The sequence below is a fragment of the Ipomoea triloba genome, chromosome 15 (assembly GCF_003576645.1).
Source record: "Ipomoea triloba cultivar NCNSP0323 chromosome 15, ASM357664v1".
NCBI lineage: Eukaryota > Viridiplantae > Streptophyta > Magnoliopsida > Solanales > Convolvulaceae > Ipomoea > Ipomoea triloba.
This window is the reverse complement of record NC_044930.1, coordinates 26,358,662-26,380,957: the sequence shown is the minus strand read 5'-3', so window position 1 is coordinate 26,380,957 and position 22,296 is coordinate 26,358,662. Positions and strand designations below refer to the sequence as shown.

The following is a 22,296-nucleotide window of genomic DNA, read 5'->3' as shown; positions in this document are numbered from 1 at the left end:
CTAAAAATCAAGGCAATGGTCACCGCCGGAAAACAAAACCTCGCTCTCTTGCTGCTCTTTTGCACGGTGGCGGCGGCGGCCATCGTGCCTCGTGCTAGCGCCGTGATCACGTGCGGCGAGGTGTACTCTACCTTGTACCCGTGTGTGGGCTACATAATGAACGGCGGGAAGGTGCCCGGAGCCTGTTGTAGCGGGCTGGCATCGCTGGTGACCAGCCTCAAGACCACGCCGGACCGGCGAGCAGCTTGCGCCTGCGCCAAAGCGGCGGCGGGGAGTGCTAACCCAGTGCAACTCGGCCGTGCGATGGGCCTCCCCGGCAAGTGTGGTGTCCATATTCCGTTCAAGATTAGCCCCAACGTTGACTGCTCCAAGATCAAGTAACTAAAAAGTTCAGCCAACAAAAAGAAAAAAAAAAAGTTGCTTATGGAATAATGTTACTAGTTACTGGTGCATGGAACATGGTCTTCTGTGGACCATACTATCAAATAATGTATATTCAGTAAAAAAATAATGTAATTTTAGTATATTAAAAGTGTATATTATATTCAGAAAATATACATTATTTGTGTACTGAATGTATATTATATTACATAATTACAATCAATACACAAATAATGTACATTTAATATATTAAAAATGTACTTTTTATTATACTTTACACAATAATTTTCCCTAGACACGATGCATGGTAGATTTCATGCTATAAAAATAAAAGTTTCTAGTGGCGTATATGGAGATTGGTGTAGAGACAAATAATGAGATATGAGATATGCCTCAATTAGTCTACAAGCGTCTCTAATATTTGTATAATATTATCGAAATATTATACATTTTATGTCATAAGTAAACATTTGTAATTTTTGCAACTCGAAATTTTTTGAATTAGCTTAGTGAAATTCAAATTGTCAGGAATATAATAATGGTTTTGAAGTTAGAAATATTGTTCACATACTATTATAATAGGTAGTATATGATGGTATTACAAAATGTAAAGCAGAAGAGTAAACAATGAAGCAAGTATTTATCTCTTTGTGAGAAAGAATTTTCAGAGAATCTGGGTTCAATTTCCACAAGTGATAATTTTTCCTGGGTCAACTCCCGTGCCTTTCGGAGCGAATGCAGGTGTACTCGAACCGTTAAACGATCAGAGAAAGACCCAATAAATTTACCAAAAAAAGCAAGTATTCATTTATGTAGATTGGAAATGAACCTCCTATAACACCTACCGGGCCCACAACCTAGTGATGCTCAATCTATTAGCCACCAAAATTTTAAGAGTATAAGATGGTGATACTTATCAAAAATCAACAAAAATCATTTTTTTTAATAACAACTCAATCTTGACCTAGCTCTGTGAATTGAGAACAAAAGCTCTACAAACATCTCAAGGATCTACCTAGTGCATGGATTATATTGCTACAAATTAAACGCTCCAAAAATTTGTTGAAAGCCATTTAGTTTTCTCAAGATCTTTAGAGAGTATATATTATATATGGTGAAGATCTACTAGTTATACATTGAATTAGGAAGTCTATGCATGTCTTGTTTTGACTATTACAAATTAATCTAATAGAATAAGAATTACAATAGAATTTTGGGGTTCTAATGTCCCTAGCTAACTTACATTGTATATTATAGCTTAAACTTCATCCATAATTTAACATTGATGGGTGAAAGTACATATATTAGCTAGTCTCTACTCAAAGCTGACTCATCATATCACCTTATTTTTCAACTTCTTTGTGGGACGATCTTCGGGATAACTCAGGTTCAATTCTCACAAGTGACAATTTTCCTTGGGCCAGCTTCCATGTCTCTCAGAGCGAACGAGGATTAGTCGGGTGCACCCGATCCGTAAGATGGACGGAAATAGACTTGAAACACCTCGTGATTTATGCTCTAACATGACACGGTTAATTAGTGTCTCCATAACGTCATATATCTGATATGGTATTTGAAATAAGCTCGAGGGGTGGAATTCGTTCTTTTGAGTGATCAGCTCAGGCCTACTACAATAGTACGTAAATTATACTATTAATTAAGGTCTACCTTAAATTGTGGATCTTACAGGGCGTTTGGTTGGGAGGAGGGAATTAGGAAGAAAAAGAATTGTAATTCAGTGGAATTGCAATTCAATGAATAAAGTAGGAATTGAAATTACATTGTTTGGTATGCAGAAATAGGAGTACAAGGAATTGAAAGGTAAAAAGCGACAAAATGACTAAAATGCCCTTATGTTGTGGTAGATGTTGTAGTAATAGTAGTAGTATGTAGTAATAATAATAATAATTCTTTCAAAAAATAATAATAATAATAATAATAATAATAATAAGTATAATAATATTTCATAATAATAATAATAATTCATTCAAAATAAAAATGATAATAATTCTTTCAAAATAATAATAATAATAATAATAATAATAATAATAATAATTCTTTCAAATTTAAAAAAGAAAAAGAAAAAAATACAAGGGATATGGGAGGAGGGGCAAAATTGTCTTTACACCAACAAATTGCCCCTCATCTCCACCGAATTACAATTCATCATTTGGAGGGAATTGCAATTCTGCTGAATTGCAATTCCCTCCAACCAAACACTGTAGTTTGGGAATTCACTGAATTGCAATTCAGTGAATTGCAATTCCCCCCAAACTACATCCAACCAAACAGGCCATTAATTCAAACGACATATATTGAAATTATGTACCTACATTTAACATATCATGCAAATTTAGTTAATAGATTATGTACTTGTAAATTAACCGAAGGTACATAATCTATTAATCTATTCATTATAATAAGTACATAATTTATTAACTGAAAGTATATAATATGTTACCTATATGTTATCTACATGCAGTTGCAACTACATATATATCACGTTTGTTGGTTATACGACTAATAACGGGTAGTCGACGGCAGACCAACACCACCGTATAAAAAGAGTATAGCTAGAGAGAGATAGGGAGATAATAAGGATCTTTACTGTTTACTTCAGGAAATTATTATTTGTTTTATGTTTTCTAGTTTTTCAGTTTTCATTCTATGTTTTCTATATATTCTCCCTTTTCTGTTTTGAAAACTTGTTTATTACTAATACTCATTTTTTGAAATTTACTTTTGTTTTTAGAATAACATTATAAAATTATCACAAGTTTAAGAAGGAAAATAACGCACCTTAAGAAGGAAAACCACGCACATAAGGCCTTATGCCCACGACACGCACCTGAAGTACACAAACCACGCACCTTAAGCACACAAACAAAGCATCTTAAGAATACAAACCACACACCCAAGGTTTGAAAATGGCGTGCCTTAAGCTTCAACAACTGACGCACCTTAAGTACAGTATACAAATCACACACCTTAAGAAGGAAAACTACACACCTAAAGCTTTAGATTGATGCACCTTTAAGTTTCAACACTAACACACCTTAAAAAGGAAAATCACGCACCTAAAACAACCGTACAACCGCACCTGAGAAGGCTAACCACACGGAAATGACGAGTAAAATATAATAGTTATACACATATTTAATTACATTATTAAATTCAATATTTTCTTTTAATATATTTAATTTCATCATTTACTTATTATCATAAATTTATATTATTAACTATTTTAGTTTTTATAAAATGTTAGCTAAATATTAGTTAAATAAATATTTTTAGCAATTTGTTGGACATTTTTCATGTATAATGCATGCATTGTACAAGGCATCAGTTAAAACAAATCAATGGTACTAAAAGTACACATAACATTGATGCCTTAATTCTTGGCGTGTGATCCGAGATGCCACAAAATTCAAACTCATTAGTAGTTCAAACGCAATGTAGAACAAAAGTTATATAAAACCTTTCTCAAACTCTATTTTTCTCAATTGGATAGGTCAATCAATTTAGCATTAGTCATTATCTATATATTTAGATTATGTAATGTATATCAAATTTATAATCTTAATCCAGTTAAGAAAATTACTTAAATCTCGTGTGCTAATTTTTCTAAAAACCTTAAACATTATATATTAATTTGTTAACCCAAAAAAAAATTAAAGCAAAAAAATTAAAGCAATAAAAGAAAAGTCACTTTGTCTCTTTGTAAACACTTTTCCTTCCTCTTTTAATTAACAACTTTTTATTTTTTCTTTAAATATTTCATAATAACTAAATGTTACATTTTCATTACAAAGCATTATACATCTCAAAAAGAAACCAATAGTCCGGCTAATTAATATACAACGAGAAGTTGAGCCTGAAGTCATTACCAACAAATCGAAGTCAGTTTGGGAACCATACTTACAACTTAATTTTTCATTTATATATATACTATATTGGTCTTATTAGTTTACTTCGTAAATATAGACATTGCATGGTTGGTGCAAAGAACGTCCAAACATGACAAACAAATGTAATTTGAATAATGGTTATTATACACATTTTATATGGATCGATATTAGACTTTGTAAGTAGTGTTTTAAATAGTTGAAGGGGTAGAATGTATGACGGGTCGACTTATTGCCTCTCTAATTTTTCTAAGTGTGGATATTTGTATGAGTTTATCTTTAAGTAATACATCTTTGAATATTATGAAGCTAAGAGATCATAGGAGCATAAATATGCAAGACTACAAAGAAGGCTATTACTTTTCATTTATATATACTATTGGTCTTATTAGTTAAAAGATATGATTTGCTTAAAATAATATAATTGATTTAATTTTGTAAAAAATATTTTAATAGTTCTTATACATTCTTAAATGTTTTAAGGTATTCTATTAGTTAATCTCAAAATGTTTTAAATTTTATTTCTGAGACAATAGGTGTCTGCACTTATATACACTATTTGCCTTATTAGTTAAAGGATATGATTTGTTTAAAACAATATAACTGATTGAATTTTATAAAATATTTTAATAGTTCTTATACATCATTAAATGTTTTAAGGTATTCTATTATTTAATCTTAAAATGTTTCAAATTTTATTTTTTGGACAATAGGTGTCTACACTTATATATATATATGGTCTTATTAGTTTAAGGATATACTTTGTTTAAAACAATATAACTGATTTAATTTTGTAAGATATTGAGTTTTTAAAAAAAAAATTGAATAAATATACGGCATCGGATATTTATAAAATCGACGTATATATCTAAATTAATTTTTATTTTCAGACTATACAACGTCGGTTATTTAGCATGAATTAAAAAAATTATTAAACATCCGACGTTGTAGATCTATAATTTTTTTTTTTAAAACAAAATATTTTTTACAAGATAGACTTTGATTTTAAGCAAAACCGACGCCGTATCATCCATCCATTTCAAAAACTACCCGTATTTTATTCTTCTCTTCTTCCCTTGTCTTTTTTTTTTTTTTTGAAGGATCTTCTTCCCTTGTCTTCATTTCTTCTTCTTCCCATCTCTTCTCCTTCCCTTCTCATCTTCCCTCACTGCCACCCACCTCCCACGTCTTCTTTTCTTCTCTCCTCTGCAATCGTACCTCACCGTCGCCACTATAGTGTTCTCCGAACTCTACAACCCACTGACCCAAATTTTGTGTTTGATATTTCATATTAGAAAAACTTTTTATTGTTATTTGTTGTATGATTTAGTATTTTGAAATATTATTGCTGGTGATATTAGAAATAGTTTTTTTTTTTTTTAAACCGAAATAATTTTAAGTATATACAACATGGACATTGTATATATATTTTAATTTGTTTAATATAATACCAGGTTGGCAGGTTGGCTATATATTTTAAATAACCGACGTGGTATCTCTATATTATATTTAATATATACTTATGACGTCAGCTAAAAAATATACGATGTTGATTTTTTATAATCGTATCATTTATTTATTACATCTCAAATAAAAGACGTTAAAATATTTTCTCAATCTGTTGCAATCAAGCAGACCTAAGAGTCAACACTCTACTGCTGGAGTTCGATCTTGTAACATTCTCTCGATGAGAGTCACAGAGGTAACATTTGAGCACAAAGTACTTGACACAATGTAAGGTGAACTCTAGTCTATTGCAGTTTAAATATTGTAGTATAGTTTGAAATTAAAATTAGGGACATGTTATCGCATTTATGGGAAGTGCAATTAGAAGAATATCTTCTCCAACAATTAGAAGAATATTTAAGTCTAGTTTTAGAAGATTGTTTCCTTATTATTTTGAATATCACTTTCCTTGTGTTTTAGAAGTTCAAACTTGTGATTAATGGGAATTTATTTTCATATTCAGTCCGAGTATCTACGTGTACCAATTGTGTTGGACAGCTGTTATCCTAAAGTATATTGAAGATATTTATTTAAGATTATTAGTTTTCTTTTTATTTAAAAGTCGGAGACTAATTTTGAAAAATCAACATAATCGGAGGACTATTGTTGAAATTAACTTTAAGTACTTTATTTATTAACTTTATGACTTGATGTGCATAATATGTTATACCTCATCATATATGGGAAGTGAAGTTAGAAGAATATCCTTAGTCTAGTTTTAGAAGATGGTTTCCTTATTATTTTGGAGATCAGTTTCCTTATATTTTAGAAATAACTCTTAATCAATGCCTTGACTAAAAGAATTTATTATTTCCATATATTTAGTTTGAGTATGTATTTTGGTGTATAAAAAATGACTTGTAATGAACACATTCATCCTTAACAAATTGGTAGAATGTGTAATAAAGCAGAGCGGTTATCCGGAGCGGCGCCGTCGTGTCTGCCGGAAGATATAATAGTGGAGATTCTGAGTTGGTTGCCGGTGGTATCATTAGTGAGATTGAAGTGCATCTGCAAGACATGGCGCCACATGATTGAAGGGGACGATGAGTTGAGGGAGATGCATCGCAACCGCGCCACCACCTGTTTCCGGTATCAACATAAGCATATGCCTGAAACCACCTTCTCCAGTAGGTACAACAAGAAGAAGAAGAAGATAGAGGTGTTCTGCTGTATCGATACACAGAAGGGGTTAGTGCTGGATCAAGATCGCGGTACCGAGCTTACAGAAAGGCTTCGCATAAGGAACCCGGCGACTAGGCAAGTGATATACCTGCCCGTCGTCGGCGGCACTTATTGGATGCTCGCCGGAATGTTTTTCGTGGGAAAAAGTTGTTGTAAGGTGATAAGTTTCTGGCAGGATGGGAACTCGATTTTGGAGGGACGATTCAGAGCGATAACAGTGGGCGATGATGATGCGGCGTGGAGACCTCTCAATAATTCTCATGATCATGATCTGCTACACCAGATCGGGTCCCTCTTCAATCGCCGGCCCAAGATATACGCTCTCAGCATTGAAAACGTTTTCCATGTGGTCACCATGGACAATGAACCCAAGAAAATTATCTCAGTGGACTCAGAGAATGAGAGGATTAAAAGCCGAGAAATCCCAGAAACTCTCTTCTCAGATTGGAGCAATGTGAAGCCAAGAGAATGGGATTCAAAGCTATCTCTTTACACCCAAGATGGGGAGAATAATATCAACATTTGGGTGCTTCAGAATCACGATGAGGAGGAGTGGGCAAAAACCACCATTGTCGTGGATTATCCCGTTCCCTTTATAGCAGAAGATGCCAAGTTTTATATAGAGATACCTCACTCCTATTTTTGGTGGTTACGTTCTAGGTTTATTAGGCTTCTAAATCAAAACGAAGATGCAGTGGTTGTAATTAAACCTACAATTTTACACCTAAAAGGAATGGAGGCAATGCCACAAGAAGCAATAGACGACAGACCCTACTGGAAGGAAGAAGACTTTGTTGGGCTAATCCCCTCCTCCCAAATTATTTCTCTACTTCCACTTCTTCTTTTCAAAGATCCACCTTGACATGACTTCATTATATATATTGTTGCAATTCCCTTTCATGGATTATTGCTACAAATTAAATGCCCAAAAAATTGTTTGAAAGCTATTTAATTTTCTCAAGATCTTCAGAGGGTAGGTTATCATGGTGAAGACCTACTCGTTATATATACATTGAATTGAGAAGCCTATGTCTTGTTTTGACTTTTACAAATTAATTTAGTAAAGCAAGAACTACAATATAATTTTGGGGTTCTTTTCTTTTTTGAAAACATAATTTTGGGGTTCTAATGTTCCTTGCTTGTACATTATTAACACTATCAAAATCTAAAGCACATTATTCTTAATAGTTTTTAGTTGTTTGACACCGTTTAGTAGTTTGAATTGATCAATAGAGTTAGTTGGTATTTGTTAACTAGATTCTTTTTCTTAGCATTTTGATCCTCCATTTCATATTGAAAGCAGTGCACTGAGTAGCTTTTCAATCAACATTTTGAATTTTTTTTTTTAAGTTATCCAAAATTCAAAATATTCCGACATAGTTATCTCATATATTAGTCTCTACTCAACTCAAAGCTGACTCATCATATGGCAAGCGGCAAGTGAGCTCTCTTTGCGGGAAGAATTTGTGACGATTCCCTTTGGGCCAGCTCTCGTGCCTCTCAGAGCGAGCGAACCCGGATTGTAAGACGATTTTCTAATTTGGTTTTTACCCTCCCCACCGTTGAGCACGATCTGTTTCGTACCGCGAGCTATTTTACCCATTAAATTATATTATGGTTGTTTTTATTTTAAAACCTTTGGCTTTTATTTTAGTAGCGCATAATTTTTGGGTTTGAAAATGCAATAAGAGATCAGTGGCTGGCAGGAAATCTTTAGGTACGGTCCACAGCATAATCCAAAAGCTAAGAATAACATTTGTCTAAGGGTCACACTTGTGTGAGACCGTCTCACGGATCCTTATTCGTGAGACAGGTCGGGTCGGGTCGAAGCACCATGCAAATGTCACACTTATATGTGCAAATGTTATATTTATATGCTCAAATATAATACTAATTAGGAATACAATTTTTGTTACTTATAAGAGAAAAAGTGTTACATTTTTCATAATAAGTAATGTTGACAATTTTTCCTTACTTATAAGGGAAAATATAATACTTTTGAGAAAAAATGTAATACTTTTAAATCGAAATGTAAACGTATTATATTTTCCCATAAAAGTATTACATTTACCCTTATAAATAACAAAATTTTTATTCCTAATTAGTATTACATTTGAGCATATAAGTATGACATTTGTGCGTATAAGTGTTACATATACCTCATGACCCGACCCGACCTGACCGTCTCACGGTGAGACGGTCTCACACAAGTTTTTGCCTTCGTCTAATAAGGGAGTTACAGATAGCTAAGTGAGAGCTGAGAATAGCAATAGCTTAGCATGCTTTTTTTCCTTTTAGGTGGAAGTGATCTCAAATGTGGTGTCCATATTCCGTTCAAGATTAGCCCCAACGTTGACTGCTCCAAGATCAAGTAACTAAAAGGTTAAGCCAACCAAAAAAAAGTTGCTTTATGGAATAATGTTATAGTTAGAAATAATTTATTCCTAATGTTGATTCATATAATAAATGTGTCATGCTTATATGAATAAGTAGGAAACTGTTAGAAATAATTATTTCCTAACATTGATTTATATAATAAAGGTTGTAATTCCATAAGGAACTCACGTTGATGATTAGTGATGTATAAAGACAGAATTATTGAGTGAAATTCCCTCTTTTAAAATTTAAGTCTATAAGGGTTAAACTATGTATAATGGAGAAAAGGTTATGAGTTTCCTAAAAGGATGTTTCACATTCCTAAAGGGGTTTCTATTCCTAAAGTGAGGTTTCCAAGTCCTCAAGAGCCCTCATCACATCTATAAATACCCAAAAAAAGTCTAGAGATGTTTTTGACTCTCTAAGTTTTCTAGTCTCTATATCATGAGAGGTGAAACATTCTTGATTATGGACATTGTTTAGTTGATTAATTTGATTAATTAAGTAAGTCTTTATCTTTATTCTTTTTTTAATTAAAAATCCATAATCATGAACATTGTTTAGTTGATTAATTTGATTAATTAGCCCGGCCCAATGTTGACTGCTCCAAGATCAAGTAACTAAAAGATTAAGCCAACAAAAAGAAAAAAAAAGTTGCTAATGGAATAATGTTAATAGTTACATACTACGATGCATGATGGTTTTCATGTTATAAAAATAAAAGTTTCTAGTGGCCTGGAGATTGAAGTAGAGACAAATCATGAGATGTGTCTTAATTAGTTCACGAGCCCTCAAATATTTGTATATTAATATATATTCAAATATTATACATTTTATGACATAAGGAAACATTTATAATTTTTGTAACTTGTGGTTTCTTGAATTAGTGCAAATGACATTAGGAATGGGAGTCCAAATCATAGTTAGTGCTTGATTGACAACGTACTTTTTAAAACACAACGAACTATGTGATTTGATTACCTCTTCAATTAAAAACCCTATTCCTCAATTAAAAAATGTATCATTCCATCTTATTGGTAATATGACTTTTAAGTTTAGATTAGTGATTTTAGATTATTTTTTTTTTGTTCATATTGGTATGCTTTAGATGTCATTATATTAGGATCAATTGCCTTGATTTTTTGTTTTTGTATTTTTAAAATATTTATTCTCATTATATAGTCATACATAATCAAATATCAATATTGGTAATTATTATATTTCAATTTCACCCTACAACCAAACATGCAAAATACTTTCATTAAAACACATACCATTACCAAGTATTTGATTTTCATTCTGATTCTGATTCTTGTGTGCGAACCAAACTCACTTTAATTTTATTTAGGACCAAAGTTCATAACACAAGGTGGACCTGGTGCATGGAATAACAATTATAGTGAAGTATGAAATTTGGAGATGTGTTATCTCATATAAGGGGATTAAGTGCAGTCAAAGTCAGAAGAATATCCCTAGTCCTTTTAGAATATTGTTTCCTTATTATTTTGGAAATCACTTTCCTTATGTTATACAACTTCTAATTAATCTTCTTTGTTGAAGAGGTTTACTTTCTTCATGTATAAAAACCTTGAAAATTAACGTAGTTGGATGTGTTCATCGACCTGCTCAATACATACTACGACAGTGTTACTTTATTTCCCAATAGTAGAATGTCTAATAGAGGAGAGTGGTCTTCGTCGTCGTCTCTGCCGGACGATATAATCGCCGAGATTTTGAGCTGGTTGCCGGTGGTATCAATACTGAGATTCAAGTCCATCTGCAAGACATGGCGCCGCATCATTGAACAGGACGATGAGTTGATGGAGAAGCATCACCACCGCGCCGGCGCCGCCACCTGTTTCAGCTATCAATATAAGCATATGCGGCGGCTTGGAGACGTCTTCGTTAGTAGGTACTGTAACGTTTTCCTTTTAGGATTATTATTGTTTGCAAATTATTTAAACTGAGTATTAGGTAATTAGTTATCTATCAAGGGATTGTACGTCTATATATATATATATATAGACTATGAAACATATAATTTCATAGTGGCCCGAGAAACTCTTATTCAACACAAAAAACACAAGCAATTTATGTTTAATGCCATATATCGTATGTTTAAATGTGGATTATGTGTTTACAGGTACCAGACGGAGAAGAGAGCGGAGTTCTGGTGTATCGATACACAGAAAGGGCTAGTCCTAGAGAAAGACCGCGGCCGCACGGAGCTCGGAGAAAGGCTTCGGATAAGGAATCCGGCGACGAGGCAAGCGGTGTACCTGCCCGTGGTCGCCGGTAATTGGACTGTCGCCGGAATGTTTTTCGTCGGAAAAAGTTGCTGTAAGGTGATAAGTTTCTCGCAGGCGGGGAACTCTGTTATGGAGGGACGATTCAGAGCGATAACAGTGGGCGTTGACGCCACGTGGAGACCTTTGAATAATAATAATAATAAGTCTTCTTCTCCGAACTACTCGGTCGGCATCCCTTCATTCTGCCGGCGGCCTAGGAGGATATACGGTATGGAAATCCACTACCGCTGCCCTAAGATATACGCTCTGAGCATCGGAAACGATTTCCATGTGGTCATCATGGACAATGAATCCAAGAAAATTCTGTCAGTGGACTCAAAAAATGAGAGGTGTAAAAGCGGAGAAATTCCAGAAACTCTCTTCTCAGATTGGAGCAATGTAATGCCAAGAGAATGGGATTCAAAGCTGTGTCTTTACAGTCAAGACGGGGAGAATAATATCAACATTTGGGTGCTTCAGAATGACGACGAGTGGGCAAAAACCAGCATTGTCGTGGATTATACAGTTCCCTTTCCTTTTATAGCAGAAGATGCCAAGGTATATATACAGATGCCTGGCTCCAATTGTTGGTTGTTACGTGGAAGGTTTCTAATAAATCTAAAGGAAGATGAGGATTATGACGATGATGGCGATGATGGCAATGATGATGGCGATGATGACGACAACGACCATGACGATGACGATGACGATGCAGTGGTTGTGATCAAACCTACAATTTTGCAGCTAAAAGGAATGGAGGCAATGCCACAAGAAGCAATAGACAACAGACCCTACTGGAAGGAAGAAGACTTTGTCGGGCTAATTCCCTCCTCCCAAATTATTTCTCTACTTTCACTGCTTCTTTCCACATAACCACTTCGATCTCACTTATATTATACATTTTATGGCGTAAGGAAACATTTCTAATTTTTGTAACTTTGAGGTTTCTTGAATTTGTGCAATTCAAATGGTCAGAAATAATGTTTTTCAAGTTAATTAGGAATATTTTATTACCTACTGTTATAATCGGTACTATGACAATAATATAACAAAATATAAAGCAGAATAGTAAATAATGAAACAACTATTTCTGTATGTAGTTTTGAAATGAAACTCCTGCAAAGGTCCACAACCCAATGATACTCAATTCACTAGCCACTAATATTTAAAGAGTACATAAGATGATAATACTCGCAAATGAAAAAAAATTAATCATTTTTTTTTGTAACGACTTAATGTTGAGTCTTAACCTACTTATAGAACAAAAGCTCTACTACCATCTCAAAGATCCACCTTGACTTCATTATATATATTGTTGCAATTCCCTTCCATGGATTATTGCTACAAATTAAATGCCTAAAAAATTATTTGAAAGTTATTTAGTTTTCTCAAGATCTTCAGAGGGTAGGTTATTATGGTCAAGACCTACTCGTTATATATACATTGAATTGAGAAGCATATGTGTTGCTTTGACTTTTACAAATTAATTTAGTAAAACAAGAACTACAATATAATTTTGGGGTTCTAATGTTCCTAGCTTGTACATTATTAACATTATCAAAATCTAAAGCACATTATTCTTAATAGTTTTTAGTTGTTTGACACCGTTTAGTAGTTTGAATTGATCAAACAAATAGAGTTAGTTGGTATTTGTTAACTAGATTTTTCTTCTTGGCATTTTGATCCTCCATTTCATATTGAAAGCAGTACTGTACTGAGTAACTTTTTCAATCAACATTTTGAATTTCTTTTAAGTTCTCCAAAATTCAAAATATTCCGACATAGTTATCTCATATATTAGTCTCTACTCAAAGCTTACTCATCATATCACCGTATTCTAGCTATTCTAATATGACACGGTTAATGTCTTCACAAACGCCATACATACAGGTTATGTTTCACATACTTAGCTGAAAAGGTAGTTGAAAGCTGAAAAGTAAAAAAAAAAAAATTATAAGCTAGAAACTGAAAACTGAAAGTTGTTAAGCTAGCTAATTATGCTTAAATTTTTGGGAAAATGGCATCTTTGGTCCCTGAGCTTTAACCAAGTTCCGACTCAGTCCCTGAGTTATGACCGTATCTGAGTTTAGCCCCTCAGTTATGAATGAAGTGGCGCATTTGGCCCCTGACCGCTAAAACTAACGGAAAATTTTAAAAGGGAAAATGACATTTTTCCCCCCTATGTTATGTGCATATAGCACTTCTTCCCCCTGTGTTATTAAAGTGGCATTTTTCCCCCTGAAATGTTAAATTGACATTTTTATCCTTAAGAATAATTATTTCATTTATTTTTCTTCTCCAACAAATTATTACTTATATGTATGGATGGTTACGATTCGGTCCGAACCTAACCAAACACTATAGCAATCATACCGAAATAGTATGGACGGTTCTAGTTACGATTCATAACCGAAAAAATAAAATTAAATAATTGTTGAACCGTGAACCGGAATTGAACCACAGTCATATATAGTGAAAATGATCAAACACTTATTTTGATAAATCAGTACGGTTCGGTTCCAATTTTCGATTTTGAACCGCCAATCAAAACTTATTTATTTATTTAATAATTTTATTTCTTATTTAAAAATAGCCTAAATTCAACAATTATTTTATTTTATTTTTTTTCGGTTCTGAATCGTAACCGTAAATGTCCATACTATTTAAGTTCAATTGCTACAATGCTCGATTAGGTTCGTATCGAACCATGATCTTCCATACATATTAGTAATAATTGGTTAGAGAATAAAAATAAATGAAATAGTTATTTTTAAGGGCAAAAATGTCAATTTAACATTACAAGGGGAAAAACTGCCACTTTTAAAATAATTGAGGGGAAAAAATTATCACTTTAATAACTCAGGGGGGAAAAGTGCTATATGCACATAACATAGGGGGAAAAAGTGTCATTTTCCCATTTTAAAAATAGTTAAAATTTGAGGGGTAAAATGGTAAATTCACATTTTATTCTCTTTCTTATATCAAAACCACTTTTACAACATTATTTTTCACTTCTTAGTTTCTTATTTTCAATAGAGTTTTTTCTCAAAATAGTCCCCCGGCTATTGCTCATTCTCAATTTTGCATTTCGACTTTCAATTTCACCAAATGTGGTCCCTCGACTTTCAAAAACTCACCCAATTTGGTCTTCCGTTACATATTCCGTCAAATCAGTGTTAAAATGGAGGGCATTTTCATCCATTTACCTATTGTTAGCCTAATAAACATTGAGAAATAGTTGAGGGACCATTTTGAGAATAGTCAAGGGACCATTTTGGGAAAAACTATTTTATTTATTTCATTTTTGTTTATTTTCATTTTTTAGACTCTATAAAATTAGAATTTCTATACATTTTTTTCTTACAAATATAAATAGTTAAGATCGCGCAATCCAACCTCAAAATTTTTAACTTTCTTTACAGGCATTTCCCCTCTAAATATACAAACTATTCATATGAAGTTTTACAATAAGTTCCGTAAATTTCATAAATACTCATATTTTTTATTTTTTGTTTTTTTTATGTTCATAGACAATCAATCACTATGTATCACATTAAATATTACTTTTACAATTGAAAATAATATTTTTTTTTTCAAGCTTAGACACCCAAAGAGTGTAAAATGTAGGGAAAATAATGGACCGAAAGGTAAATTTTTCTAGTAAACTTCTCATGTGAGCCGAAAAGTAAAATCTCGTCAATGTTTCCTGCAATATTTTCTATATTTGATTTCGAAGTAATTATTAAATTTTATATTAATTTACATTATTTAAGATATTGTATGACATCTTTTATATGTTTTCTTCTTCTTATTTTTTTTTATTAATTATTAATTATTAAGGCAAGTATAATTTATTTTGTAATGTGGACACATTATTTTTAATAATTTTGATTTAATTAAATTATACCTTAATTATAAAAATCCTACCTAATAATTTTAGTATATTACACGGGACACAATAATTATTATAAATAATGTTTAATAATTGTCAATTTGTATTCAACAATAAAATTTATAGTTAATTTTTAAGTCAATCATAAAATCTTTTGTGCTGTGGGCACATTATTTTTAATAATTGAGTTTAGTAATCACTATACTATGGATGTGACTAAGAATTAGAGTTTATTATCGAAATGGTCCCTCGACTATTGTGAAATTACCAATTTGGTCCTCGACAATTTTTCATGCCTAATTAAGTCCTTCGACTTTGAAAATTTTAACCAATTTGGTCCTCCGTTTATTTTGCCGTTAAACATCCGTTAAAATGGAGACCAAATTGGTAATTTTACTATAGTCAAGGGACTAAATTGGTAATTTTGCTATAGTCAAGGGACCATCTCAGTGAAAATTTAATTACCAATTTGGTCCCTTGACTATAGCAAAATTACCAATTTGGTCCCGATTTAACGGATGTTCAACGTCAAAATAAACAGAGGACCAAATTGGTTAAAATTTTCAAAGTCAAGGGACTTAATTGGGCACGAAAAATTGTCGAGGACCAAATTGGTAATTTTGCAATACTTAAGGGACTATTTTGGTAATAAACTCCTAAGAATTATTTTAATCGGTGCCTATAAAATGAGTATTTATGAAATTTACGAAACTTATAGTAAATCTGCATAGGAATGGTTTGTATATTTAGATAGAAGGAAAAAGTCTGTAAAAAAGTTAAAAATTTTAGGATGGATTGCGCGATTTTAACTATTTATATTTGTAAGAAAAAAAAATGTTTAGAAATTCTAATTTTATAGAGTCTAAAAAATGAAAATAAACAAAAATGAAATAAATAAAATAGTTTTTCCCAAAATGGTCCCTTAACTATTCTCAAAATGGTCCTTCAACTATTTCTCAATGTTTATTAGGCTAACAATAGGTAGATGGACGAAAATGCCCTCCATTTTAACACTGATTTGACGGAATATGTAACGGAGGACCAAATTAGGTGAGTTTTTGAAAGTCGAGGGATCACATTTGATGCAATTTAAAGTCGAAATGCAAAATTGAGAATAAGCAATAGTCGATGGACCATTTTGGGAAAAAATTCTTTTCAATATTCTTCAATTTTAAAAACATTTTAATAATTTTAGTATAACTTGTTATGAACCTGGCTCTCGTATAACAACTTTAAAACTTAGTACAAACAAAGAACACTTGATCATTGTGTTTAGGCGGGTGAAACATAAGACTCGTCCAAAAATACGCAGTATTGTTCTGGGTCCATATTATTGCAAGTTTATTAATGGTTTTTATAAACGTTGAACAAGAATAATAATGAGTCAATGGCCTAAAATCTTGGTTAAATAGATAATTAAGCTGCATGTTGTTATCGAAAGAAAAATCAAACAATTTAGATGTTCTGTTGATATCGTTTTTTTTTTTTTGATAAAATGTTCTGTTGATATCGTAGTCACACATCTAATACGTTGTTTTTTTTTTTTTTTTGAAAACCATCTAATACGTTGTTAATTAATCCGTAATTAAAAATGTAAATTTAATAGAATGTTCCACTAAATAAAACAAATTTATTTAACTCTTTGGGGCTACAACAAAGGGAAAAAGTATATTGAATAGATACTACCCTATAATAGAGTTGATAGAACTAAAAAAATGATCCACTAAATTTAAAAAAAAAAAAGTATTTTCATTAGTGGAAATACCAGCATGATTTGATTTTGTTATACGAGAGCTATGTTTCTAACAAGTCATACTAAAGTTATTAAAATGCTTTTAATATTGAAGTATAAGAAGCTAATAAGTGAAAAATAATGTTGTAAAAGTAGTTTTGATATAAGAAATAGAATAAAATGTGAATTTTCTATTTTACTCCTCAAATTTTAACTATTTTTTAATTTTTCCGTTAGTTTTAACGGTTAGGAACCAAATGTGCCACTTCATTCATAACTAAGGGACTAAACTTGGATACAGCTATAACTCAGGGACTGAGTTAGAACTTGGTTAAAGATTAGGAACCAAAGATGCAATTTTTCCTAAATTTTTTGGTAAAATTAACTTTTTGATAAGCCATTAAATGTAAAAGACTAAAAAATACATCTTTTTATAAAATTTAAATAGGTTTATTAATATATTAAAATTTAACATTTTGGAATGAAACTGTTAGCATAATCAGGATCCCTTTCTCTCCAGGGGGAATCATCACTTGTGGGAATTGGACTCGGGTTCTCCCGAAATTCCTCCCCACAAAGAAAGCTCACTTACCACTTGAGCTACCCCACTGGGTTGACTTGAATTTTCATTGATGTAGTAGTAGTAGTAGAATGATAAAGATGGAAAAAAAAAGGTTATTTTTTTATGGAAAAAAAAGTTTATTTTTTTAAACTCTATTTTAAGTATTCAAAATAAACTCTTATTTTAAGCTAATGAGAGCATTACCAAACAGAGCTCATACCATATTAGTAATTAGTAACTTAAAATAAGCTCTGTCAAACACAACAATAATCTAGTATTTGACTTAAGCTCAAGTGGTTGGATTTGGTCTGAGTGCTCGGCTCAGGCATAGTATAGTGATAAATTATTATATTATAAATCAACGTCCACCTTATGTTGTGGATGACAACACTCAGATTATGTGTTCGCACTTAACATATCATAAAACTGCAATTAATAAATTATGTACATGCAAATAAATTGAAAATACATAATATATTAATTGTAATAAGTACATAAATTATTAATTGAATGTATATAATATGTTACATGTATACGTTATCTATGGCTACATAACACGTTAATTGTAATAAGTACATAATATATTAAATACAGATACATAATACGTTAATTGTAATATGTACATAATTTACTAAATGAAGATACATAATATGTTAACCACAGATAAATAATCTAAATTTCGTTTTGTGCCAGAGTGCATAATACAAGATGAACCCTTGTCCATAAGGACAATTATACCATGGACCAGGGTCTACCTTACATTGTAGACCCTGATCTAAAAATAAACTTTAAATTATGTATTTGTAATTGGCATATTATGTACTTAACGTTGACAGTTGTGTATATGTAACTATCATATTATGTGTCATCTACTCATCTATTACCAAGCTACAGAGTATTTGTTTACACGTACAAAAATTGTTAACGGTAAATAAATAATGTATTAATTGAAATACAAAATTTTTGTATTAGAGTTTATAATGCAATATAAACTCGTACCGGAATAACAATTATACTGAAATTTGGAGATGTGTTATCTCATATATCATATATGGGGATTAAGTGCAGTCAAACTCAGAAGAATATCCTTATAGTCCTTTTAGAATATTGTTTCCTTATTATTTTGGGAATCACTTTCCTTATTTGATATGACTTCTAATTAATGTTCTTAGTTGAAGAGGTATATACTTTTCATATAAATACCTTGAAAATTAACGTAGGTGTGTTCATCGATCTGCTCAATACATACTACGACATTGAATTGTTACCTTATTTCCCAATAGTAGAATGTCTAAAAAAGCTCTGCCGGACGATATAATCGCCGAGATTTTGAGCTGGTTGCCGGTGGTATCAATACTGAGATTCAAGTCCGTCTGCAAGACATGGCGCCGCATCATTGAACAGGACGATGAGTTGATGGAGAAGCATCACCACCGCGCCGGCGCCGCCACCTGTTTCAGCTATCAATATAAGCATATTCGGCGGCTTGGACACGTCTTCGTTACTAGGTACTGTAATGTTTTCCTTTTAGGATTATTATTATAAACAATAATATTAAGTATTTATGTGATGTAAATTATTTAAACTGAGCATTAGGTAATTAGTTATCATGGATGTACGTCTATATACATACATATATATATATATATAGACTATGAAACATGTAATTTCATAGTTGCCTGAGAAACTTCTATTCAGCACAAAAAAACACAAGCAATTTATGTTTATTGCCGTATATTGTATATTTAAATGTGGATTATGTGCTTACAGGTTCGAGACGGAGAAGAAAGCGGAATTCTGGTGTATCGATACACAGAAAGGGCTAGTCCTAGAGAAAGACCGCGGCCGCATAGAGGTCGGAGAAAGGCTTCGGATAAGGAACCCGGCGACGAGGCAAGCGGTGTATCTACCCGTCGTTGCCGGTAATTGGACTGTCGCCGGAATTTTTTCGTCGGGAAAAGTTGCTGTAAGGTGATATGTTTCTCGCAGGCGGGGAACTCTGTTATGGAGGGACGATTTAGAGCGATAACAGTAGGCGTTGACGCCACGTGGAGACCTTTGAACAATAATAAGTCTTCTTCTTCTCTTAACTACTCGATCGGCATACCCTCATTCTGCCGGCCGCATAGGAGGATATACTGGATGGGAATCAACTACCGCTGCCCTAAGATATACGCTCTGAGCATCGGAAATGTTTTCCATGTGGTCCTCATGGACAGTGAACCCAAGAAAATTCTGTCAGTGGACTCAAAAAATGAGAGGTGTAAAAGCCGAGAAATTCCAGAAACTCTCTTCTCAGATTGGAGCAATGTAATGCCAAGAGAATGGGATTCAAAGCTGTGTCTTTACGATCAAGACGGGGAGAATAATATCAATATTTGGGTGCTTCAGAATGACGAGGAGTGGGCGAAAACCAGCATTGTCGTGGATTATCCAGTTCCCTTTATAGCAGAAGATGCCAAGGTATATATACAGATGCCTGGCACCAATTGTTGGTTGTTCCGTGGAAGGTTTCTAAAAAGGTTTCTAATAAATCTAAAGGAAGTTGTGTATGATGACGATGATGATAATGGCGATGATGATGATGATGATGAGGATGATGGCGATGATGAGGATAAGGATCAGGATGAGGATGGCGATGATGAGGAAGATGGCGATGATGGGGATGATGACGACGATGGGGATGATGATGATGATGATGATGAAGATGACGATGATGACGATGAGGATGACAATGATGATGCAGTGGTTGTGATTAAACCTACAATTTTGCAGCTAAAAGGAATGAAGGCAATGCCACAAGAAGCAATAGACGACTGGAAGGAAGAAGAGTTTGTTGGGCTAATCCCCTCCCAAATTATTTCTCTGCTTTCAGTGATTCTTGACACATAACCACTTCTCACTTATAAACACATACATGCCTATATGTTTGTATTATTCTAATATTCTTAGGTTAAATATAATAATAATAATAATATTATATTCTTGAAACACTATCTTTAGGTCAATATTTGCAATTCAAATATACCCTTCAAACTTCAGCATGAGGGAAATATGAGGGAAATTAAGGAGAAAATGTCAATTTAAACTGAAAAAGCTTATAAAATTGATAGGTGAAATTTTTTAATGGAATACTATCAACTTTTAAAGACAACTTTGAAGAACGAGATGTGTAGTTCTTAAGTTTCAAAATATCTAATGGTGAGGATTTAATCTAACCAAATACTTTCTAACTATGCAAAATCAAGTTCCATTATACTGTTTTTAATCGTGAATTAAATGTTGTACTAACTCAGTTTTAGTTACAACCTAATGAGTATATGGATTGAAGTGTAAGAAAAACATGTAAAGAACACAACAATTGGTAACCCAATTTGAAAATAAACAGCCCTATATCTAGGGGTCATTATAAGAACAGATTGCCCAATCCTTCATTCACCAATCTCCTAATCAATGAACCCTACAATCACGCATGGACGAAGAACAATGCACACAAAGATAGCTTCAATTACTTAGCTATGTTTTGCAGTGACTTTGCTGAAGGACTGTTGTTTGATCTCCCTATTAAGACACGAACCAAGAAGAATAATCTTGACTAATTAACTTGATTTGTTGTTCTTGATTCAACTCATTCCTCAAATTGATGTATCAAGTCTTCAAGTTAAAGTACTTTATTCAGATGAAGCTCTCTCCCATGAATGTACTGACTAGCTATCGTCTCTTTCGAGTAAAATTTTTCTCTCTAGCTTCTTTTTAAAGTGAGAAGCGGTTAATCTTCTTTTATATCAAGTTTTCACAAATTTTTCAATAGTTTCAACCGTCTTGTACTAAATGGTGAACTAGTTGACAACTTAGTTCAATTCTTCAATTGCTTCTTCTTCTTTTTTTATATCATAAGGAAGGGGGAAACCCACGGTATTTTACAAATTTTGTGTATGCACAGCAGTGTAGCGCCAGAGTGGAACACCAACCAAGTCATTCTCTATAAGGCCTTCTACTTCAATGGGTGCTTCTGCTAAAACATGCAAACCAGGAGGGACATTCTTGGTCTCTAAACTTGATCATGTTGTACCACGAGCACAATTTTTTTTTTTCAATACAATAGTTGTTATAAAATAATAATATTAATAATATTACTCCATATTTAAAAATCTTTTGTAATAATAATAATAATAATAATAATAATAATAATAATGTTGGTTTTACGGTTGTGAGATAACCTTTCAATTCGGCCAGCCAACACTACTCTAAAACTTAGAGAGAATGATAAGGTAAAAACACAAGGACAATTTAGTAGAGTAACTGCACTTGCATTAAAATTAAAATCCTTCACAATGTAACCTCAATGGGGTATTTATACAAGATTAATAAGTCACAAAGGAAACAAAAAAAGAAACTTAACAAATATAACTTTAGAAAGCTACTTAAACTACTTAAGTCACCATAAATGCTGCCAAATATGATTACGA

The 22,296-nt window shown here is 32.6% G+C and overlaps 1 protein-coding gene across 1 annotated transcript; it reads left to right on the top strand.

Moving 5' to 3' along the window:
- LOC116005570 (non-specific lipid-transfer protein 1-like) lies at positions 1–491 on the top strand. Its single transcript, XM_031245800.1, has one exon. It carries the CDS (start codon positions 16–18, stop codon positions 379–381), a length of 366 nt encoding a protein of 121 aa, XP_031101660.1. The 5' UTR covers positions 1–15; the 3' UTR covers positions 382–491.
- The last annotated feature ends 21,805 nt before the right edge of the window (positions 492–22,296 follow it).

Bases quoted from the DNA above. Each gene is read 5' to 3' on its own strand.
- LOC116005570 (XM_031245800.1), top strand. From the start codon at position 16: ATGGTCACCGCCGGAAAACAAAACCTCGCTCTCTTGCTGCTCTTTTGC.